The following is a 25005-nucleotide window of genomic DNA, read 5'->3' as shown; positions in this document are numbered from 1 at the left end:
AACAACCGCGCGCTCCGAATGCTACATACGTTTAAACGGGGTACAGAACGCATGCAACTTAGCAGGCGAATGGGAGAGGGATTGAGAGTCACAGGATTTCCAAGGGCCAAGGTCTGAGTGTGCTGTAGCTTCGGGCATCATTGAGCTGTTAGCCTTCTTCTCGAAAAACTTGCCAGTTATGTCCTTTTCTCTGTTCGCCCTTCTGTCTGTCTTTCTCTATCCTAAAGGAGAAATAATAGCTACTTCAAACTTATCACATTCATAATATTGCCATATCACAAACATGCTGAAATGAAGATTCATTGTTCTGTTTTGCACGATCAATTTTCGAAGAACGTTTACAGCGGGGCCTTGCCTCTGTGTTGGTATTTTCTTTTGGAGTTGCTCTGGACCTCATTGAAATACTATTGCCTGTTTCATTTTTTTTTACCTTTAACATTGCAACTATATCACAAGTTGCTTGAGAGGAGACTTAACAAATACTGACGCTGAGTAGCGTAAGAAGGTGAGGATGGATGACTGAAAACTTGGTTAAAGTAGTTTTTTGTGAATGTTGAAGGAAGAAAGAGGGTAAGAGAAGTGAGTAGATTTGCATTGGAAATTCCAGCTATTACATTCTAGGCACAAAAAATAAGGCCAATGATGTTGTAGCAATTAAGCTCAAAGATGCTCAAGAGGCTTAAGTTTTGGGAGTGCAAACATCTCGGAAGGTTATAGAGCTGGAGAAAGTTATAGAGATAGGAAGGTGTGATTTGGTAGGATTTGAAAACATACAAAATTTAAATTGTCATGTTAGTTAACTAGGAGCTCTATAACCTTCCAAGAAATCTGCATTTGTAAAATTCTGGCACCTTGACCATCCTTAAGCTTAATTGTTACACCATTTATGGGCCTGTTTTGGTGGCCATCAAGCACAAGTATGATAGGAAGAGAACTTGATGCAAGCAGCATTCTTGAAAGATCTCAAGTTAATGTAGAGCTAAATGAGGAAGAAAGCTACAAGTGCATTGAAATGGTCAAATCTAAAGGTAACAAAAGTAGGAGGATTTCAGAAGCAAATAAATGGTAGCAGAGACTGTGGATACAAGTACAAAGATCTTTCAAAATTCACTAAATTCTGGAAAAGTTCCCTCATAATTTAAGAATGGAGGGAGAAAAGAAGTACTGTAGGCCAGTTAAATAGTTAACAAAATGCTGGATTTTTAATTTTTTTTCCATGATGTGAAAAACATTGGCAAGGCAAGCATTTTTTTGCCATCCACAATTGCCCCAGTGACAGTATTCCCACAATGCTATTAGGCAAGGAGTTCAAGGATTTAGAGGCAGTGATGATGAAAGGCCAAAATATAGTTGCAAATGTGTATGTAGCTTGGAGCAAAACCTGCTTGTGATGTTGTTCCAAGTGGTCTGCTCCCCTGGTTCTTCTTAGTGGTGTAGGTTATGATAGTTTTTGAGAGGTAATGTCAAAATAGCCAAAGAAAGTAACAACTGTACATTTTGTGCATTGTACACTGCAGCCATGGTGTGCTGATGGTGAGAGGAATGTCTGGTATATCATTGAAGTGGCTGCTTTTCCCTAAATAGGCTTAAATCTTTTGTTGTTGGAATGCACCCATCATGCTCCTAGCTTGTGCCTTCTAGATGATAGAAAGCCCTGGCGTGTCAGGAGGTGAGTCACTAGCCACAGGATGGTCAGGCTCTGCTCTTGTCGCCACAGGATTTATTGGCCAGTTCAGTTGAATTTCAGGTCAATGCAAACTCCCAGGATGTTGATGGAAGACCTAGCAATAGTAATAGCACTGAATACCATGGTTACTGTTTCTTGTTGAACATCACCTAGCATTTGTGGCATTAATGTTACCTGCCACTTAACAGCCCATGCCTATTTTTTTCTGCATGCAGTCATGAATTGCTTCATATTCCAAGGAGTTGTGGATTAAATTGAACATTATACAATTGTCAACAAATCTCCACTTCTGTCCTTCAGGTGAAGGAATGTCATTCATGATGATGATTGGACCTAGAATGTTAAGTGTAGGTAGTCATGCCACATAAATTCCAGGTAATGTCCAATAAGAAACAGTAAACAACTACTAATGGCATTTCAATGCTATTACCATTGCCAGGTCTCCCATCAACATCCTTTCATTGACTAGAAAGTGAGGCAGAGTTGATTGACCTCCAGCAACCACAACCATCTTCTTTTGTTTGAAGACCAACTCCAGCCACTGGAGTGTTTTCTCTTGATGCCCATTGACCTCAGTTTACCAGTGCTCCTTAATGCCATAGTTGGTTAAAAGATGCCTTGATGTCAAGAAAACCAATTCTCAAATGACCTCTGGAATTCAATTATTTGGTCCATGTTTGGATGAAGGCCGTGAAGAGGTCTGGAGCAGCCATTAGGCATGTGTAATAGGGCACTTGGAATATTTTAATTGGTCAGATATTCTGCCCCTACACTAGTGCTAATGCTGGATATATGCCATATATTCCTGAGGAAATCCAAGTTTCTAGCACTGACATCTGTCTAAATCAACCGTGGTAGTTTCTGCCCTACCATCTGCAACTGCCCCTGCACTGCTCCAGTGGACGCTTCCATAGATTTCCCTGCTCTTCAGCTGGAAAATCAGACAGCACAGCACTCTCCATTCAAATCAGTGGGACACATTAGCTCCCAGGAGTGAATGAAGTGATTATAGTATTATTATATATTTGTTAGTTTTAATGATTTTAATTAACTTGTGGATTTGCTTTTTAGCTTTATAAATGTATAGAAGAAGATTGATATTGCTATCGTGAGGATGTGAACATCAAAGATGTAAAGTATTCACAAACATTCAATGGCCTCAACCATATGACAGTTTGTCAATCAGTGATTTGGGCGGGTGGGACAAATTGTTGGGTGATGTCTTTGCAATTGGGCTCCTGTGAGTGCAGCTGGGCTGGCTGGCTGTGTTCAGACAGCCCTCATGCTGTGTTGTGCCATGTCACAGTGCTAGGAGCCAGGCTCTGAGTAGAAGACTACTCCAGACGCCAACTGGAACAGGGGCAGGCAAGCATTGATTCTGGGACAACTGAAGATCTGCCTCAATTTGATTAGGTAGAGTCAACATGGCTTTATGAAGTAAAAATCTCATTTGACAAATCTAATAGCTTTATCATGATGCAATTTGCAAAGTAAACACAGAAGAACCAATGAATGTACTATTTGTGAATTTCAAAGGACATGATAAAGTCCATATGAAAATTGTTACATTAGATTAGGACTTAACTCTCAAGAATTGAAGAGTTGCTGAAGGACAACATGGAGCTGCAATCAATTTGTTCTTTTTGGTTTGGTAGATTTATTTGTTAGGTGTAGTAAATAGAAAGGAGGATGAAGTGGACTTCAGGAGGGTATAGATAGGTGGAATGGGCAGTCACGTGGTTGTGTATTTTAATGCCGAGAAGTAGAAACTGAGACATTTGGCAGCAAAAACGAAGAAAGACAATGTAGACAAAGTTTTATAGTTAAAAAGAGGGCACAGCCACTAAGAATTCTAGGTGTACGTGTGGATAATTCTTTGAAGGTGGCAGTATAGATTGACAATGGGGTTAAAATGTGTCATCCTGGGATTGACAAATAGAACATGACAGCACAGTACAGGCCCTTCAGCCCACAATGTTGTGCCGACATATTATCCAGCTGTAAGATCGACCTGACCCTTCCCTCCCACATAGCCCTCCATTTCTCCATCATTCATGTGTCTATCTAAGAGTCTCTTAAATGTCCCTAATGTATCTGCCCCCACAACCTCTGCTGGCAGTGTGTTCCACACACCCACACTCTGTGTGAAAATAAAACTTACCCCTGACATCCCCCTTATATCTTCCTCCAATCACCTTAAAATTATCCCCTCTCGTGTTAGCCATTGTCGCCCTGGGAAAAAGTCTCTGACTGTCCACACGATCTATGCCTCTTATCATTTTGTACACCTTTATCAAGTCACCTCTCATCCTCCTCCTCTCCAAAGAGAAAAGCCCTAGCTCACTCAACCAATCCTCATAGGACATGCTCTCCAATCCAGGCAGTGTCCTGGTAAATCTCCTCTGCACCCTCTCTAAAGCTTCCACATCCTTCCTATAATGAGGTGACCAGAACTGAACACAATACTCCAAGTGTGGTCTAACCAGAGTTCTATAGAGCTGCAACATCACCTCACGGCTCTTGAACTCAATACCTCGACTAATGAAGGCCAACACACCCTATCAACCTGCGGGGCAACCTTGAGGGATCTATGGACATGGACCCCAAGATCCCTCTGTTCCTCGACACTGCTAAGAGTCCTGCCATTAACCTCCTATTCTGCCTTCTAATTTCAATCTTCCGAAGTGTATCACTTCACACTTTTCTGGGTTGAACTCCATCTACCACTTCTCAGGCCAGGTCTGCATTCTATCAATATCTTGTTGTAATCTACAGCAACTATCTACACTATCCACAACACTACCAAGCTTTGTATCATCAGCAAACTTACTAACCCACCTTTCCACATCCTCATCCAAGTCATTTATATATAAAACAAAATCAGAAAGAGCAGGGGTCCCAGAACAGATCCCTGCAGAACACCACTGGTCACCGACTTTCAGGCAGAATATGCTCCATCTACCACCATCCTCTGCTATGAACGAGCCAATCCTGAAACCACACAGCCAAGTTTCCCTGGATCCCATGCCTCCTGACTTTCTGAATAAGCCTTCCATGAGGAACCTTACCAAGCACCTTACTAAAATCCACGTACACTGCATCCATTGCTCTACCTTCATCAATATGCTTTGTCACAACCTCAAAGAATTCAAATCAGGCTCGTGAGGCACAACCTGCCTCTCACAAAGCCATGCTGACTGTCCCTAATCAGCCCATAAATCCTGTCTCTAAGAATCTTCTCCAGTAACTTGCCCACTACTGAAGTAAGACTCACTGGTCTGTAATTCTCAGTGTTACCCCTACTCCCTTTCTTAAGCAAAGAACAACATTTGCCACCCTCCAATCATCTGGCACTACTCCTGTGGACAGTGAGGACGCAAAGATCATCGCCAAAGGCTCAGCAATCTTTTCCCTCGCTTCCCTTAATAACCTTGGATATATCCCATCTGGCCCTGGTGACTTACCTATCCTAATGTTTTTCAAAAGTTTCAGCACATCCCCTTTCCTCACATCGATATGTCCTAGCGTATCAGCCTGTCATACGCCATCCTCACAAATGTCAAGGTCTCTCTCTCTGGTGAGTACTGAAGCAAAGTATTCATTAAGGACATCCCCTCCCTCTTCGAACTCCAGGCTCGTTTCCTCTTTTATCCCTGATCGGTCCTACCCTCACTTTAGTCATCCCCCTATTCTTCACATATGTGTGGAACGCCTTGGGGTTTTCCTTGATACTACTCGCCAAGGACTTCTCATGCCCCCTTCTAGCTCTCCTAAGTATATTCTTAAGCTCCCTCCTGGCTACCTTGTAACTCTCCAGTGCCCTGTCTGATCCATGCTTTCTAAACCTCAGGTAAGCTTCTTTCTTCCTCTGACAAGATATTCTACATCTCGTGTCAACCATGGTTCCTTCACTCTACCATCCTTACCCTGCCTCAATGGGACAAACCTATCCAGAACCCCATGCAAGTACTCCCTAAACAACCTCCACATTTCCACTGTGCACTTCCCCAAGAACATCTGTTCCCAATTTATGCTCCCAAGTTCCTGCCTAATAGCATCATAATTCCCCCTCCCCCAGTTAAATACTTTCCCATATCATCTGCTCCTAACTTCTCCAAGGCTATGATAAAGGTCAAGGAGTTATCGTCACCATCTCCAAAAGATCTGAAACCTGGTCAGGCTCATTGCCTAGTACCAGGTCCAGAATAGTCTCTCCTCTAGTCGGCCTATCCACATACTGTCTCAGGAATCCTTCCTGGACACGCCTAACAAACTCTGCCCCATCTATCCCCTTTACACTAAGGAGGTGCCAATCAATGTTAGGGAAGTTGAAATCACCCATGACAACAACCCTGTTATTCTTACACCTCTCCAAAATCTGCCTCCCGATCTGCTCCTCAGTGTCTCTGCTGCTACTGGGGGGTCTGTAGAATACTCCCAATAGAGTGATCGCTCCCTTCCTGTTTCCGACTTCCACCCACACTGACTCAGTAGATGATCCCTCCAGGACATCCTCCCTTTCTACAGCTGTGACACTGTCCCTGATCAGCAAAGCCACTCCCCAACCTCTTACCTCCTTCCCTGTCCCTTTTGAATCATCTAAACCCCCAGAATATCCAGCAACCATTCTTGCCCCTGCGACAGCCAAGTTTCTGTAATGGCCACCACATCATAGTTCCATGTACTTACCCACGCTCTAAGTTCATCACCTTTGTTCCTGATACTTCTCGCATTAAAGTAGACACACGTCAGCCCATCCAACTGACTGCAATTTTGCCCTTTCAAATGCCTGTCCTTCCTCATAGTCTTTCTACACTCTGCATCTACTTGTACACTAAATGAACCAACCTCTGACCTATCACTCTGGTTCCCATCCCCCTGCTAAACTAGTTTAAACCCTCCCCAACAGTTCTAGCAAAACTGCCTGCAAGAATATCCGTCCCCCTCCAGTTCAGGTGTAACCCGTCCCTTTGGTACAGGTCGTACCTTCCCCAGAAGGCATCCCAATGATCAACAGATCTGAAACCCTGCCCCCTGTACCAATTTCTCAGCCACACGTTCATCTGCCAAATCATCCTGTTCTTACCCTCACTGGCACATGGCACAGGCAGCAACCCAGAGATTACTACCCTTGAGCTCCTGCTTTTCAGCTTCCTACCTAGCTCCCTATATTTCCTCTTCAGGATCTCATCTCTTTTCATACCTGTGTCACTGGTACCAATATACTACAACCTCTGGCTGTTCACCCTCGCCCTTCAGAATGTGGTAGACCCGATCAGAGACGTCCCTGACACCTGGGAGGCAACATACCATCTGGGAGTCTCTTTCACGCCTACAGAATCTCCTGTCTGCCCCCCTTACTATGCAATCCCCTATCAGTACTGCTCTCTTCTTCTCCCCCCTTCCTTTCTGCACCACTCGACCAGGCACAGTGCCAGAGACCTGGTCACTGCAGCTTTCCTCTGGTAGGTCATTCCCCCTCACCCCCAACAGTATCCAAAGTGGTATACCTGTTATTGAGGGGAACAGCCACAGGTGTACTCTGCACTACCTGCCTATTCTCTGTCCTTCTCCTGACAGTCACCCAGCCACCTACCTGCTGCAGCTTAGGAGTGACTGCTTCCCTGTAGCTCTTATCTATGTACTCCTCGTTATCCTGTAGGAGCCGAAGGTCATCCAGCTGCAGCTCCAGATCCCTAACGCAGTCTGTAAGGAGTTGCAGCTGGATGCACCTTGTGCAGATGTAGTTATCAGGGAGACTGGATGTCTCCCAGAACTCCCACATCTCACAAGGTGAACACACTGCTGACCCTGGCGCCATTCTCACTACTCTGGCCTGACGCTGGAGGAAACACCAAAGCAAAGAAAGGAAGGTACTTACCAGAGACTTACCTTCACCTCTTTTCACAGAAGCCTCAAGCCAAAGCCTCAATACCCCCACTCTAACACTGGTCCACTCACACCATGGCTGCTCACAAAATAGTTGCTCCGCTTATACCTGCCTTCCCTTTATTTGCTGCTGTTAATAAGCCATTCAACTGGTAACAATTTGCAAATGTGCCTCATTTCTGCTCTTGCAAGGTTAAACTCACAAGCACAGGCACAGTAACTCACCTCTTTTCAAAGGTCCTGCTCCAAATCTGGCTCCAACACATACTCTGCAAGGTGAAACTCACAAGCACAGGCACAGAAACTCAACTCTTTTCAAAGGACCTGTTCCAAATCTGGCTCCAACTCCCAACTCTGAGGCAGTGAATACAAAAGCAAGGCCTCTAATTCTGGTCACTGTACTTGTGGATCTGAAAAATGTAGAGAAGATGCAAAAAGAATTATGAGAATGGTTTCAATTTAGATTTCATTTACCAAGATAGCCTTGAAAATCCAGGGTGGTTCTCTTTGGAGCAGGTTGTAAAGGTTTTGTTTTAATAGATTACAAAACCTTCTTGGGTTCAGATAAGGTAAATAGATGCAAACTGTTGCCATCGGTGGTGGCTTCAAGGAACAGACCTCATTGGTTTCATGTAATTGTCAAAAAGATCCAAAGGTGAAGCAAGGAAACACTTGTTTCATGTAGTGTGTTTATGATCTAAAAAGCACTACTAGAAGTGTGGTGTGTGCAAATTCTCATGTGACTTTCTAAAGAGAATTAGATAAACAATTATATATAAAAATTTGCAAGGATATAGGGAAACCTGGGAGTAGACTGCTCTATAAGAAGTAGGTACAATGGGCTATAACAATTACATGATTCTAGAGAGGTGTCAGGAATTATTTCTGGACTCTCAAGCATTCACAGTCTAAATTAATAAAATGAATAAAAACATATCACAAAACATGCATCAAGGTAATAGAAGGCTAGATGGGAAAGTGCACTGTAGGGGATACAGACAAGTTAGTCGGCAAAAAGGTGGCAGATGAAGAACCAGGGGGAAAATATGAGGTTGTTTGGTAAAAAGAATAAGGCAGTATTTCTTTAATGGTGAGAAACTAGTTCTGAAGAATCCATGTGCGCTGGTTCCTGAAATGCAAACTAAACAAGACACATGATATGTTGCAAATGGTTGAAGAACAACAGCAAGGAAGTCTTTCTGAGATTATACAAGGGTTTGGAGAAATCTTGTGAGTTTTGTATGCAGACTTATTCTCTACAGACAAAAATGGATATACTTATTTAAATTTCTGTACGTACCATGAATTCACTATCAACAAACAGGAACTCAGTGGGTCAAGCAGCATCTGTGGGAGGAAAGGAACTGTTGACGATTCGGGTCGAAACCCTGCATCAGGACTGAGAGGGGAGAGGCAAGATAGCCAGTATAAAGAGGAGAAGGGGAGTGGTGAGAAAGGAGTCCAAGGTGATTGGTGGACTGAGAAGGGGTGTAAGATGATAGGCAGGTTGTGCCAGGTGGGGAGAGGAGGAGAGGTAGAGTTGGAAGGCAGTGGCAGGTGTGTGATAGAAGGAGGCAGACAAAGAGAGAGAGGAAAAAATGGAGAAGCAGATGAAGTGAGGGGAGGGGGTGTGAAGATTGAGACAGCTGCTGCAGGGGAGAGAAGCAGGAACACAAAGGGCTACCAGTGGGAACCATTAGGGGAGAGGCGAATGGCAGTTGGGACCAGATCCAGAAAGTTGGGGGGGGGGGGAACCTGTGGGTGAATTGTGTGGGAGGATGGAACCAGAAGGGGAGAGGGATGAAGATGGGTGAAGGGGGCTGGGGAAGGGGTGTGAGGGAAAGGGGGCAAAAATGGGAGGATCAGAAGGGGAAGGATAAGAAAGGGAAGGCAAACAACTGGAGGGAATGGTTCCTAAAATTGGAAAACTCAACATTCATGGCATTGGGTTGTGGAAACTGAGGTGTTGTTCCTCCAATTTGGGCCTCATCCTAGCAGTAGAGAAGGCCAAGGATGGACAGGTCAGTATGGGAATGGGAAGGGGAATTGAAATGGCATGCAACTGGGAGCTCGGGATGGCTATTGTGGATGGAGCGTAGGTGCTCTCCAAAACGGTCATCCAGTCTGCACTTGGTCTCACCAGTGTAAAGGAGGTCACATTGGGAGCACTGAATGCAGTAGTAGAGGTTGGAAGAGGTGCATGTGAACCTTTGCCTCACCTGGAAGGGCTGTTGAATGATGGTGAGGGAGGAAATGTACAGACAAGTGTTACACCTCCTGCAAGGGCAGGGAAAGTGGTAGGGGTCAGGGACGGATGAGCAGACCAGGGAGTCACAAAAAGAGTGGTCCCTACAGAAAGCAGAAAGGGGTAGGGAGGAGAAGATGTAGCTGGTGATGGGATCTTGTTGCAGGTGGTGGAAATGAGGAAGGAAATAAATTCACTAACTTGATTCCTGGGATAAGAGGATTGTCTTCTGGATTTAATAAGATTGCCCCTTATTCAGTGGAGTTTATAAAAATCAGGCTGCTTCTCTTCTTGGGAAGTGTAAAAGTGGGGGGCATGGTCTCTGAATAAACGGTCAACAGTTTGGAACTGGAATGAAAAATTTCTTCACACAGCTTGCAAATCTTTGGCATCCTGCACCTCAGGGGGCCGCGGATGGTGGGTGGATCCAAGGCTGGAGAAATACTCAAGTGGATAGGAAGATTGGGTGTCAAAGTGAAAACAGAATCACAGAATGGTTATAGCACAGAAAGGGGTCTGTGTAAGAGCAATCAGCTAATCCCACTTCCCCTCCCTCTCCCCATAGCCCTACATGAGGATCAGCCGAGACCTTCTTGAATAGTGAAATAAGATTATTAGGCAGTGTGGCTTTCTCCTGCTTCTACCGATGCTCCGAAACGGGTGTTGAACATAACTCCAAGATTGCATTCAACCTAGTTCACTTTAATCTTTCGGAAGACGGATGAAGTCAGTTTCTGGGGAGGGGGTGATGACAATGACTTGGGTCTTCCCAGAGTTTAGTTGGAGGAACTTTTTGTTCATCAGACGCTTTTCCATCAAATAGATGACATTGAGTTCATAATGTGTCATTTTGGACTCTATGCGTTATTTATTTTTTGGAAAAAGTTAGTGCAACCTACCAACAAGTGAAACGATTCCGAATTCAGTAAACCTTATTTGCATCAAGGACTGAAACCAATTTAACGTAGTGGTTTGCATTTCCGCTTTGAAAATAACTAGCAACAGAAATCCATATAGTTTTGAATTTACTCTCAATGCATGGTTTCGGCTATTGAAGTCGCAGAGGTTTTGATCTGTGATATCGGTTCATTAGTGCGGGGGTGGGAGTAAAGATATATTTTTGATACCTAATCCTGAGATAGGTATATGTTCGCATTTTAGTAACTGTATAATTTAGAAAGTAATCCTGTCAGGCACGGAAAATGTAAAACTTCTGAGAACAAAAAAAACCTAAACATATGTTCCTCTGTTTGATTTGACCCGCAGTTCGTTGTCAATGCAGGGTAGGCAATTTGCGCTTTGTGCAGTCAGCCTTCGGGACAGTGTACTCATCAAATGTAATTATGTGATTCGTGTCTATCTGCAGCCAAATTACCTAAAAGTATACTTAATCTAATAGGTGCAATTTTGGTTCTAATGGAGTGACATACAGAGTAAATAGAGCTCGTGACGCGGTAGAGAGGTTGATGATGCTTTTGGCTTCCCGTATAAAGTACATCGCTTACTCCGATCTTTCCAAGAACTTCTGTGTTATGGCAGTTATCATTGCAATTGAAAGCCAACTAAATTAGTACGGTAACTCTCGGGCTTCAATCGTATTAAAAGATTCAAACTACTGAATTCAGAAGAAAACATACCACGGCCAAATCAGGGTAAGATCACAATAGTCAAAAATCATTTTCAATTTATTTCGGTTTCTGCTATCTCTCTCGAACGCGTTTTAAGGAATCTTGACGTTTTATTCAACCCTCTGCTTTCAGATGCCGAGCTGCGCCAGCCTCCTGTGTGCATCCCTCGTTCTGTGCGTCGCCGTCTCTCATTCATTTGGGCTTGTTCTCTCAGTGAGTTTTTACATTTCTAGTTTCCGTTTTCAGTGCTCGCTTATTTCCATGAATTTAGCCAGGGTTTATATGAATGTTCTGGAGCTACCTATTTAAGAGATTCTTCTGATAATATCAAAGAGTATTTTGGGGGGTGGGGTGGGGGGGGGGGGAATCAAGTAACCTGTGAGGAAGAGGGACAATTATTTGAAATATAATGTGGGAGTAGAAACTTTGGATCTGATATTATGAAATGAAACCAGAAGTGTTGCAAGTCATTGACAAATTTCTCAACACCTTGGGGAAGAAGGGCTATAACTCAAACGTTACCCTTCTATGAGGAATCTAATAAAATTTTATTCTGAAATTGGCTCGTTTATTAAATTAAGGGTAAATTGAAATTAAGTGTAAAAAATATCAATTATCTTTTTCTAATTTGACTGATGTACAATTATTTGTGAATTTGACTATATTAACTATAAATATAGTGTATAAAACAATGTTTTACATTGAAACTTGTTTTGGTACATCACTTGTACATAGGTAATGTGAGCAAATTTTAATTGAGAGTGGCATTTAGGCAGGCGGTGGCCGCCAAGCATACCTGTGCACCCAACACGAATACCTGACCATTTCAATTGTTGGTGGAATGAAGATAAAATCTATCAGTTAGCCAGCCAAAACAGGTGAAATTGCCACCAAGCCAATGACCAGGAATAGAGGTACAGGTAAGAGAGAGCCATGTTCTAACACCAAAAAATAGCTCATCGGCAACATGGTGGTTTCAGGAAAAATATTGGGATGGGGATGAACAAGGAAACCCAAAGCACAAGTGAGCATCTGGAGGACCACTCTTGTTCCTTCTGGCATGATGAAGAAGTAAAAAAAAATCATAAAATACCCGTTTCTGTTTCCAAATCCTCTTCTCATTGTATTCATTTGGCAGGAAAGCTAAAGAAGTTTCTTCATTCCCATTAAAATAACACCAGCAACATCATCAAACCATCATGTCCATTTATTCCTAATCACCTGCCCAGAAGAATGGACTTAAATCAGGATTAGTCTAAAGTAACTGAGTAAATCAGTGTAAAATTTGAAGACACTCAGTAGGTCAGGCCGATTCTGTTGAAGAGAGCAAACATTTCAGGTCAAAGCCCTTTCATTAGTTGCTTTCAACTGTGGGTGATTATCCTGCAGATATCAGAAGCATTTAAAAACATTTAAATCACAAAGCCTGTTAGTGATTTCTGGGGGCAAGGACTCTGCACTACACCACCTGATGTGTTCTCCCTGCTGTGCCTCACTGGATGTTTTCTGGGTGCAAAGAGTCAGCTCTGTTGGTTCTCTGCAATTGGCCCAACTAACTGCAGGAAGGTTAGGTGGTGGGTTGGAAATGCTGGCAGCTAGTTTAGGAAAAGGGGTTTGGAACCAGCAGGAATTTGGCCTTGAATTCTTGCTTCACAGAAAGTTTGATTCTTAGTTTAGCTTTCACGTTTACAATGGCTGATGCTTAATTTTAGAAATGGCAATAGATTTGGTGTTTATTATTTGGATGCGCTGAAGACCATTGTGAAGATAATATCTGAATATTTCTCCAACAGGCAAAAGAGAAAAGGGGTTGGACACTAAACAGTGCAGGATATCTGTTAGGACCACGTGAGTATGCTATGCAAATAGTACAAACACTAAACATCAGTTACACTTGTTTGAGAAATGTCAGTTGTTGTGTCCTCTCCTTGTACACTGTCAATGAAACATCTTGGTAATTTTGTGAACTGTGGTATTCATGTGGCCTGTCTTGCCTGAAACATGAAAAGTAAGTACCATTGCCTTCAGCTAATTCTTGCAAACTACAGTGCTACCCCTCTGACTTGCTACCTGCTGCTGACTCTCCCTAATGCAGGCTTTATGAATTAGGGGACATCCAAGAGGTACAATAGCATAATTAAAGTACCAAACTGGTTCTGGACCTTTGATCCAGAGATATTCATTCAAATTCCATCTAGGCAGTTGAGGAATTTAAATTCAAATATATGTGGAATTAATGCTGTAGTCCCAGTAACTATAACAATGAAACTACATGATTGTCATTCACTAATGTCCTTGGGGAAATCTGCCATCCCAGTGCAGAGCAAATTATTGGAATCAATTCTGAGGGCAATGCAAGCCATCATTTAGAAAGGCATATTAATCAAGGACCATTAGCATGGATTTAAGGGAAGGTCATGTATGAATAATTGATTTTTTTTTCTGGAGAAGATAACTAAGAAGGATCGATGACAGCAGTCTATTTGATATGATCTGCATGGATATTAGCAAGTCTTCTGACAAGGTTACACATTAGCAAGCTAGTCAACAAAAAGATTCAAGGGAGTAGCTCAGTGGCAAGAAGCAAAAGGTTAAAGATACTGATGGGTGTTTTGTGCCTGGAAGGCTGTTACTAAATGGGTTTTACAATGTTCAGTCCCTGGCTGTTCACAATATATGCTATACTTCTAGAATCAAATGTGGTGAGCATGATAAAGAGGTTTGTAATTGATACAAAAATTGGTCATGCAATTGACAAATGAGGAAAGCTTTGATCTGCAGACATGGTCTAGTCAGTTTGGCAGAAAAATACATGTGAAATTCAATCTGAAAAAGTGTTTTGTAATGCATTTGGGAAGGTACAACAAGACAAGGGAATGCACAATAAATGGAAGCATACTAAGAAGTATGAAGGAAGGAAGGGATTTTCAAGTGTATATCCACAGATCCTGAAAGGTCATAGAGCAATTCAAAAAGGCTGTTAAAGAGTACTGTGGCACAGGCTATAAGAACATAGGTTCTAGTAAAATTGTATACAATGCTAGTTCAACAATAGCTTGTTTACAGTTCTGGTCACCACGTTACTCGAAAGATGTGATTGCATTGCAGAAGGTATAGAGGAGATTTACAAATATGTTTCCTGAACTGGAAAATATGGCTAAGAGGCAAGATTTGATAGGATATTATTGTTTACTTTGGAACAGAGGAAGGGAAACTTGTGTAAAATTATCAGTGGTCTAGATAGAGTGAATAGTAAGGACCTATTTCCCTTGGCAGAAGGGTCACAAACCAGGGGACAAAATTACAGGACAGAATCATAGAAAGTATATGACACAGAAGTAAATCATTCAGCTCATTGTAACTGTGCTTCTCAAAGAATTACACAATTTGATCCCAGTTTCGAACCCCCTGAAAGTCACAGTTTTTCAAGTACATATCCAAGTATTTTTCAAATGAGTGGAAGTTTACTGATTCTACCACTCTTTCAGGCAAAATGCCTTAACCACCTGATGAAAATATTTACCCCATGACCTTCTTCTGCACCATATATTTGCTATGATTCTGTCTCCAGAACAAGAATGTCCCTCCTTAGGCAAGGAGACCAAAACTGCATGCACATCTCCAAATGAAGTTTGTTTCCTTGTTTTTGTGCCAATCCCCTTGTAGTGAAAATGAACATACCACTTAGCTTCCTAATTCTTTGGTGTCCCTCCATGTTTACTTTCTAAACCAGCACATCAACATCTACTATTTCCCATTAATCAAGAAAAACATTTTTTCTATTCTTCCTACAAATACAAAATCTCTCATTTTCTCTTGTATTCTCCTCACAACTCACATCCCCACCTAGCTCTATACCCTCAGCATTAAGTCAACTAAATCAAAAAGAATCTAGGACTGACCCACTTTCAAACAATCTGCCAACCTGAAAATTATTTATTCCTTGCTAATATATCATCCCTGACCCTATGAGCCCTTATTTAATGTAGCAATCTTTTGTGGTACGTTAAACAAAAACAGAAATGCTGGAAGAACTCAGCCAGTTAAGCAGTATCCTGAACTTGCATGCCACTTTAATTCTTAACCCCAGTCCCACTCTGACCTGTCAGTCTGCAGCCTCCTCTACTGCTATAACGAGGCCCAATATAACCTAGAAGAACAATGTCTTATCTTCTGTCCAGGCATTTTGCAACCCTCTGAAATGAACGTTGAATTTTCCAATTTAAGATAAACTGCTCTTTCATCATTTCCCATTATCATGCTTATGTCACTTTCCTGCCCTGTTTCTTTCAAATGTCTTGCTAACGGTCAGTACTCGTGTTCCTTAACATCTAATCTATTTTAACCATCTCCATATAGGCTTGCATCTTGCACTTTACTCTTACCACCCTCCATCCCCCAACTCTGCTTTGAAAACTGTAAACCCTCCACTTTCACCTGAGGATGGGTTGCTAATCCGAAACTTTGACTGGCTGAGTTCTTTCAACATTTTGGTTTTTGTTTCAGACTCCAGCATCTGAAGTTTTCCATTTTGTTGCACCTTGTCAGCTAATCTGGATCTATTCTATCCACAAGTTCACCTTAAACATGCTAGCTACACCTCAAAATCCAAACCAGATGTCAAGCATTACTTTCTCTTCATAAAACCAGTCTGGCTTATCCTAATCATATTTGTAAATTACCTTTTATCATGTTCTCCTTACTGGATTCCAGTCAATTTACCAACAGCAGATGAGAGGCCAACTGCTTTGTGCTTCCCTATTGTTTTCTCTCTTTCTTAAATAGATGTGTTGTACCTACCACCATCCAGAACCTATGGAATTTTGGAAGAGTATTTGTCTGATTTTAGTCCACTTACTTTCTCCAGCACTTTCTATTTATAGCCATTAATGACTATTAATTCCAAATTGTCATAATTTTCCATTTCTGAAATGAAGTCAAATACTTAATGTATTAGCTATTTCTTTGTTCCCCAGAAAACTTCTCCTGCCATGATTCACATGGGAATCACATTCTTCCTACTTATTTCCCTATTATATAGCTATAGACATGTATACAATTTTTATGTGCAATTTACCCTCATAGTCTGTCTTCTCCTTTATGTTGTTGGTCATGTATTACTACTTCCGAAACCAATTACCATCTCCAGGATCAGAAACCTCTCTTTTCCCTAATCTCCTTGTGGATTGATTAATTCAAGAATATTTAATTCTCAAAGAATATGAAGTCCATTGAGGTTTTTTAAATGTTTCCTTAAATGCCTTGCTATTATTTATCTACAGATTTTTAATGTAATTTCACATTCCACCTTAACCAATTACTCCTTTGTAGGTACATTACTTCAGTTCAAGCTTCTGTGTCTCGAAGCTCAAATAAATTTTTACACAGCTTACTGTGTGATAACTAGTTAATTACATGATGAAGTCCAGAAGGACTCTCTGTATCACCTTCACTGTGACCTTTTCTTATTTCTTAATTAATTATCTCTCTAATTGTGTTGATCCTTTTAGGAGACCTATAAACCACTTTAACCAATGTTTCTTGTCCTTCGTTGCCTCTTACCTCCACCCATATTGATTCTAATCCTATTGGAGAAACAAGAGACTGCAGATGCTGGAGTCAGGAGCAAAATTAAACTGCTGGAAGAACTCAGCAGGTCAAGCAGCATCTGTGGAGGCGACAAGGATGTGTTGATGTTTTGGGTCAAGATCTTGAATCAGAACTGAGATAAATAGTTTTGAATTTTAGGGGAATAAAAATTAATGGCGATCAGGCAGAAAAATGGATTCTTGGCATCAATTCAATCAGCCACAACCTTATGAAAGGTCAAACAGGCTTTAGCACCTCTCTAAGCTCCTTTTCATCAAGTTCTCGTGGATTTATGTTTTTAAGTTTCTATGTGGTTAAAACCTATGCCAATTTTTGCTTGGTTTAGTAAACAGTATTGAAATTCCTTTTTAAGAGGTGCTAAATTCCTCCAATTGCCCATCCTCACACCTACAGAACCAGCAAGTTCCTCATGCCTTTTGAACAAGTTCAAAAGCCAAGGTGTCTGCACAGTACATCCTGGGTCCCTATACCTGCTTGGAACAGTTTTTCTGTCCCTGACTACTGTCCACTTTGGGGGGGGGGGGGGTTGGGGTGGGGTGTCAACCTTCTGGATCAAACTATCCAGTTAACTGTACCATTTCCTGATGCTTGATGACACCTGCAAATCTGACTCCAGCTCAACAACTCTGAGCTAAAGTTCCAGATACAGACACATATTGTAGATATAAAAACAGAAAATGCTGGAAACCCTCAGTGGGTCAGGCAGCATCTGTGGAAAGAGAAGCAGTTAACATTTCAGGTCTGGGACCCTTCATGAGAACTGGAAAAGGGTAGGGTTACTTACTGTAGATATTGCTGCTGAGACCTTGCTGGTTTCCTTAAGCTCCCACTTAAACCAGAACACATCACATATCAAATCTTGCTTACATTGACTTTGTTCATTTTGCTTTTTAACTAATTAGTTTATCTATTTAAAATTAGTCTTTATTGCTTTCAATTTTTTTTTGGTCTGATGTGAGCATTAAAAAATTAAACTAAGCGCTTGACAAAGTTTAAATATTTGGAAGCTTTCACAAACTATCACAAAATTTAAGGTGTGGGGGTCATGAAAGTTGGGGAAGTGTAGGATGCTGGCAGAGGATTAAGGGGTTGTGTTTGGGCAGATTGTGGATTGGAGTCAGGGTTGTGGGAGTGTGTGGTACAGCTTCGAGAGAGGACTGGGTGGGGCTGAGAGGAGAGACTGGGTACTAGAAAAACCCAAGGGGTTATGTGGATATCAGCAGGAAGAGCTTGGGGTGATCACTAACATGAGAAGGAAAATAAAAATCTGAGGAAGATTGATGAGTTGGTTAGACTTCTGGCAGCTGCAGTTAGCAGGCAGGTCTCGGACCTTGAAAGAACGCTTGAGCAGAGCTCAGCCTACAGATTAAGTTCTGTTTCAGCAAATGAGGGCTGTGCAGTGTACTGACCAACTTCACAACACATGCTTGATGGCCCCCATACATACTGTATACCTTTCATCTGGATTGAATATCTGGAAGTGCACTGTGCACATATCAAATACCCAATCGCATTTGGCAAATGGATTTTGGATACAATTCACATACATAGCACACAAAATTCTGGGCTATACAAGTATTTTTAGGTAATCCCTTCAAAGAAAGAGTGGAAATTTGTTGGGGGGGGGGTGGTGGGGGGGTTAGTCTTCATGAGCAATTAACCATAATAATTATTTAATGTTGCTTGCTTACAATTTTAAAAATAGGCACCATAATTTTTGGAAAATTCAATAGCTATAAAAATTTAGACTTGAAATTTATTGATATTTTGTTGTTGCAGAGGTACAATTTGAATGAATATAAGTTTTCTGTTTCACTTGGCAACTTTTTCGCTCACAGATGCCATGGATAATTACCAATCCTTAAATGAAAAGCAAGGCCTTGCTGGCAAACGTGACCTGCAAATCGAAGATGACATTAAACCTGGTACAAAATTATTCTTTCTTACTGAACTAACTCAAATTACCATTTTCATATTCCATTGTACCAGGTGGAGGTAATGGAATAAATGGTAGCAGGTCAATTGTATAAATATAAAGTACTGGAAGTTTGAAATAAAGTGTTTTCAACATTTTAGCAATTTTTAACATTTTTTACTAAATTGCAATGAATCTATTAGAATATTGAATCATGACCTTTTTCAAGTAAATAATTTTTTTTTCCCATTAGTGGAAAGGACTACATGTAAAGTGTTAGGTTGGATTAAGTGCCAAACACATGTTGTAATTAATGATTGCAAGAATAGAGTATTAAATTGATAATCAAAAATGATACGTCAATGCTATTGTTTTAAAATGTAAAGTTGGATACGTGGAGGTTATCTACATTGCAACCGACTCATGAGTGTAACTTACCATTTGTTGTGATGAAATATGCTTCATATCTGGAGTACTGTGTGTACTTTCAGCCTCCATGTTTAATGTTAACCTTGGAGTCAGCACAATACAAATTCAAAAGATTGGTTCCTGGGAAAAGGGAATTGTCCTTTTAGGGAATGTCAAAAAAATTGACCTGTACTCGCTTATTGAGAAGAATGAAAAGTACTTTCTGAGACATACAACATTATGAGAGAGATTAAAAGAATAGATACTGAGAGGCTGTTTCTTTATTAGTGGCTTAGAACAGGAGTCAGAAGTTCCTTGACTCTTGACAAAGATTGTCAATCTTTGAAATTTTCTGACAAGAGATCTTTGAATGCTCTGTGGTTGAGTGTATTCAAGGCTGAGAGTGGTAGCTTTTCAGAAAGTAAGGCAATCAAGGGATTATGGAGATTGTGGACAAAAGTGGATGAGGTACAGGATCTTACCCTTACTTGGGTGGTGCTTTTATTTATGTTATGTTCTATTTCTCACTTTGCAGAACAGAAAACTATAAAAGCACAGTTCTAGACTAAACAAATCTTTATAAACATTTTCCAGGTAACTTGCTGCAAACCCTCACTGATGAAACTGCTGCTCGTATAGCCATTGAATTTCTCATGTACTTGCACCTAAAAGGTAAGAATATTTAACACTGGAAATGTGTTTAATATAAAAAGATATGGAACCAAGGCAGGAGAGACAATTAATATGTCATGATTTCATTGACTGATGGAACAGTTTTGTGAATGGACTACTCCTTATTCAGATATGGTGCTGCAATACTGCAAATTAGTTGACACTTTGGGTGATATGCAAAGATTACTGTACAGAATAAAAGGCAAATTCCTAGTTAACTCTTCTCAGACACTTCCTGCATTTCTGTAACTTTCACCTGGTAAATGAATTATATTTAGTAACATGAAAGAGTGAGTGGAATTTAAAAAAAGTCGTAAACATGTTATAGAAAATATCTGGAATGAAAGAAGATGGGCAAGACTTCCAATTCCATGAACTGCTTGAGCAAGATGATTTATTAGGTAATGAATTACAAATTAGTTAAAACCAAGACCTACTTTATCATGGGTAAATATAAAGTTTGAATAGATTAGTTCTAGGGAGAGACTGCAGATATGCACATAACTCTGAAGCAGAACTAACTGGAATTGATGACGATGTGAGGAATGTGAATTTCATTGATTATGGATGCAAGCAAGTGAGTCAGGTTTCAAATTAGAAACCCATCACACTTACTTGCATCCATAATCAATGAGATCCATATTTCTTATCTAATTAAGATTGAGTGAATGGACGCAAACTGCTAGTAGCAATTCATTGCTGCTGAATATCACATCACTTAAAACATCCCTATCCTCAAAAATGGAAGGACTCAATATGCAATTGCTAAAAAGGCTAAAGCATTTGTAACTATGTTGAGCCAGAAGTTTTGAGTGAATGATCCATCTCACCTTCCTCCTGAAATCCCCACCATCAGAGAAGCCACTATTCAGCCAATTCAACTCATGTCAAGTGAGGACAAGAAACTGCCAAAAACACAAGGTATGTAAAAGACTGAGATCTTACAGATTGAAGGCTTCAGTACTGAAGACTTTTTCCAGAACTAGCCATACTTATAGTGAAGCTGTTCCAGTACAGTTATAACACTGGCATCTGTCCAACAATGTGGAAAATTGTCTAGGTATGTCCTGTTCCCAAAAGGACAAATCCAATCCAACCGATTACCGAATCTACACTCAATCGCCAACAAAGTGATAGAAGATGCCATCAATAGTATTATCAAGCATTCTTACTTACCTGCTTCCTGATGACCAGTTTGAGTTTTGTGGGACCAATCAGCTCCAAAAATGAAACAATAACTGAGAAAAGTATTTGTTTGTATTTTTTTTAAATATGGAGGACTGATTTAGATAACCAATTGAGTTATTTCATGAAAGGAAGATGCTGAATTTGATTCGGTGGCAGGAGGAAAATATTGTCCTAGTCTGTTGTTTGATTCCTCTGTGAAATCAATTAGGTTACTCTAAAACCAGTTGCTTTAGTTAGAGATCAATAGTTTAAAAAAAAACTCAGTTCAACACAAGAGAGAATAATTTGTTTGTTTCTGTCAAAAGAAAGTGATGGCTGGTTTAGATGATTCTGAAGAGATTTTTTTTTAATATTGGGAAAAGTAAAGGGAGCATTACTCTGAAACAAATTTAAAGTACCATAAATTCTATCAGTAAACTTGATGCTTACACTGGGTACTAGAAATAGAAAACGTTCCATTTTTCTATAATAAACAGCTGTCGAGTCAAAAAACAGGAAAAATTTAGTGTACGCAACTGAAGGTAAATTAGTGTCCCTTGGGAGTCACTACAATAAACACAGCTTCAAAACACAAGTCCATTGTCTAAGCTTGAACCATGAACATATTACATATTATTTGTTTCAGAAATTGGTGCACTTGACGACTTGCCATCATTATTACCATCTGAAGTTGGCCGGTCATAACCTATCAGAGCGGACTTTCTGGAATGTGCCAGGATCAGATTAACAACTGCAATTCCAATGGTGAACAAATCTAATGTTATTCATGACACTTTAAGATAAACTGCAATTAGATGCATGAAAATATTAATTTGTATTACTTTTGTTGACTTGGTATTGAGATCAATACGTTTTGTGAAATTCTTTGTTTCCTCACTGGGGAAAATGTGTAGACAAATAAAATTAGCAGCTGCAATTATTTCATAGCTTATAATTTTTCTCACATGACACAAATCCTTCTCTGCAACAACAGTAAAGAACTAACTACTGGGAGCATACCAGCACTGAAATATTATTCTGATGACATTGATTTAAGAATATACTTCCAGCCCCAAGAAGAGGTAGCAATTAGCTATTTTTCATATCTTGAGATATTGTCTTTCCAATAAACTACAACACTAAACACAACTAATGCACATTCCTGTGTAAAACTGGTTTTACAATACAGCAGTAATATGATTTTTGACAGAAGTTCAAAGAGCCACAAACATATAAAAAAGCCATCAGAATACCATAAAAATATATGTAACAATCCAATAAGGTTAAATCATATTGATTCTGTTCATTTGTTCAGGACAGCATAGAATATATTTGGCTAAGATGCAGGCAAAATATGTACTTTATAATCCGAATGGAGATATGGTCTCTGCTATGCTTCTCTAAAGCTTATTTCCTCATTCCCCACCCCAAGCTAAGAGTTTGTCAAGACAAATGAATACTTAAAGTTGTAGGTGAAGAATGTATCTGAAGATAGAACTGCATAGTGCAGTGTTAAATCCCATTATCTACCCTCTCATTTTAATACTAATGTTACTAGACACGATTATTAACAACATCCATTTTGCTAAGCCGAAGACTGTTTTTATCCACACAATTCAACTTTATCTGCATATTTCACTATTGTTTAAAAGGTGTGTATCATGTTCCCCTTTTAGGTGGAAAACAATAAATCTAATCACTTGATACGTTCCTAATATCTTGAAACATAGAATTATTCTGACCACAGTTCTGAAACTGTATTTCTTTTGAATCATCCAAACTGATTGCTCATTACCTAGCATTTGTAGCAAGGATGAAGAATGCCTCCTGGGATATGGCAACCCTCTGCTGCTAGGGGTTCTAACCATTGGGGCATTAGAGGGAAGAGCTCCTTGTGATCAACAGCAAGAAGAACTTTGGTACATGGCAAAAAGGGTAAGGGCAGACTGGAAATTGAAGGGTTGAGGAGCTGCCATCTGCCAGCATTGGAGAATACAGTGTTCAGACAGGATTTTAGAAAACGTCCTACCAGAAAGCTCCACTGAATGAGTTTATAGGGTATGCCAGGAAAAGGTGATGGCATTTTTCATGATGGACTTGATAAAGTTTCGTAAGATTATGAGAGGCTTAGATAGGGTAGATAATCAGAATCTTTTTCCCAGGTTAGAAACATAAAATACTAGAGGACATGCATTTAAGGTGAGAGGGGGAAAGCGTAAAGATGTGCGAAGCATGTTTTTGTTTTACACAGAGAATGGTAAGTGCCTGGAACAGGCTGCCAAGGGCAGTGGTAAAAGCAGATACAATAGTGGCTTTTAAGAGGCTGTTAGATAGACACACGAATATGCAGGGAATGGGGATACATGGGCCCTGTACAGGCAGAAGAGAATTAGTTTAATTCAGCATCATGTTTGGCGCAGTCATTGTGGGCTGAAGGGCCTATTCCTGCACTGTTCCATTCTATATCAGAGGATATACTACTTTTATAATGAGTTACATATTATTACAAATCATATTGTTAAAAAGCCTGGATTTTAAGCTTTTTGGTCTTAATAGGCCACGTGGAGATATATCGGGGAGGCTTAAGGGCTTCTTATAATACCTTCTGCAATTCAAGTTGTCATTACTGATAGATTTTGGTGTCCTGACTCAGGATTCATAAAGAAAAATCCATCCCAAATTACTTTGCTCAGAAAATTCAAACAGAAAAATTACCAAATAGGATAACATACCTTCATTTATAAAGCTGGACTATTTAGAATCCAAGTTTTTGTGCACTGATCCAAGGTATGAAACCTTATTGTCATAAACAATCTTATTTTGAATGGAATGTATGTTTTGTGAGCGATCTTTGCAGACTGGAAATAGCTAGTTTTGGGTTGCAATTTAGGAGGAGCCAACATTTTAAGATTGCTTACATTTGTAGTAAAATAAGAACAAGTACACCATTTGCCCCATTTTAATAAATTAAGATAAATGGATGTGTATGTACAGATTGATCATAGATGCTACTAAATCTTATTGTAATCAGTATATCATATTTACTCAGTGCCACCTAAGTCAGGTACATATTCTGGCCCACCCTAAGACAAATTTTGCAGTTGTACTTATCTCAAAATATAAGATTGATCCAGTCAGCCTTGTTAACGATGACTGGTTATGACAGAACTTGGAGGATAATGAAATAAGCAACCCAAACACACAACCCATATTCACTAGCATGGGAAGCAGGTGAAAGTTTATACAACATGCTGATCATTCGTTCAGGCAAATTTTTTATATAACACATGGCTAAATTTTTAGCTACCTACCCAGGAGAAAAGTAGGTGTTTTTCTTTAGTACTTTCGAGGTTGAAGTTGAGAGTTTGCTCAGATTTAAAAAAAGCAGTTGGAAGAATCTAAACAATACTGTATTAACAAAGAATATACTGGGGCAATGAAAGGAGGGAGAACCACATAAAGAAATGGGTAGGTCACAGACACACAAAAGGAGGTGATGAATCATATCTATTTTCTGCTATTGACATTTTCATTGTGTGGATCAGTAAATAAAAGGGAATAACAGGCAAATGAATAATCAGTAGTTACTTCAATTGATTTCTTAGCTAATTACTTGGTACAAAACAGGAGGTAACAGTTTGTAATTATGGGGTACTGGAACTGGTACCATGGTCAGGGACTTAAAACCCCTTCTGGAATGCCTCTTGTAACACTTTTTTTATATGTACCTGACTTAGGTGGCAATGAGTAAATATGATATACTGATTACAATAAGATTTAGTAG

The 25005-nt window shown here is 40.2% G+C and overlaps 1 protein-coding gene across 2 annotated transcripts; it reads left to right on the top strand.

The window, feature by feature from the left end:
- Positions 1–5: 5 nt before the first annotated feature.
- Positions 6–22161, top strand: gal (galanin/GMAP prepropeptide). Of its 2 annotated transcripts, none has more exons than XM_052029528.1 (6): positions 6–111; positions 11582–11662; positions 13243–13297; positions 18898–18984; positions 19977–20054; positions 21868–22161. In XM_052029528.1, the coding sequence occupies exons 1-6, from the start codon at positions 19–21 to the stop codon at positions 21924–21926; spliced, it is 453 nt and encodes a 150-aa protein (XP_051885488.1). In that variant the 5' UTR covers positions 6–18; the 3' UTR covers positions 21927–22161. The 2 variants fall into 2 exon arrangements, with proteins under 2 accessions (XP_051885488.1, XP_051885489.1); XM_052029529.1 differs by lacking the exon at positions 6–111 and adding an exon at positions 11363–11473.
- The last annotated feature ends 2844 nt before the right edge of the window (positions 22162–25005 follow it).

Source organism: Pristis pectinata, chromosome 14 (genome assembly GCF_009764475.1).
Source record: "Pristis pectinata isolate sPriPec2 chromosome 14, sPriPec2.1.pri, whole genome shotgun sequence".
NCBI lineage: Eukaryota > Metazoa > Chordata > Chondrichthyes > Rhinopristiformes > Pristidae > Pristis > Pristis pectinata.
The sequence above is the reverse complement of the archived record's forward strand: the minus strand, read 5'-3'. Positions and strand labels throughout refer to the sequence as shown.

Coding starts and splice junctions, on each gene's coding strand:
- gal (XM_052029528.1), top strand. CDS start 19: ATGCTACATACGTTTAAACGGGGTACAGAACGCATGCAACTTAGCAGG. Junction 11,663..13,242: donor CATTTGGGCTTGTTCTCTCA/GTGAGTTTTTAC, acceptor TTTCTCCAACAG/GCAAAAGAGAAAAGGGGTTG. Junction 20,055..21,867: donor CATGTACTTGCACCTAAAAG/GTAAGAATATTT, acceptor TATTTGTTTCAG/AAATTGGTGCACTTGACGAC.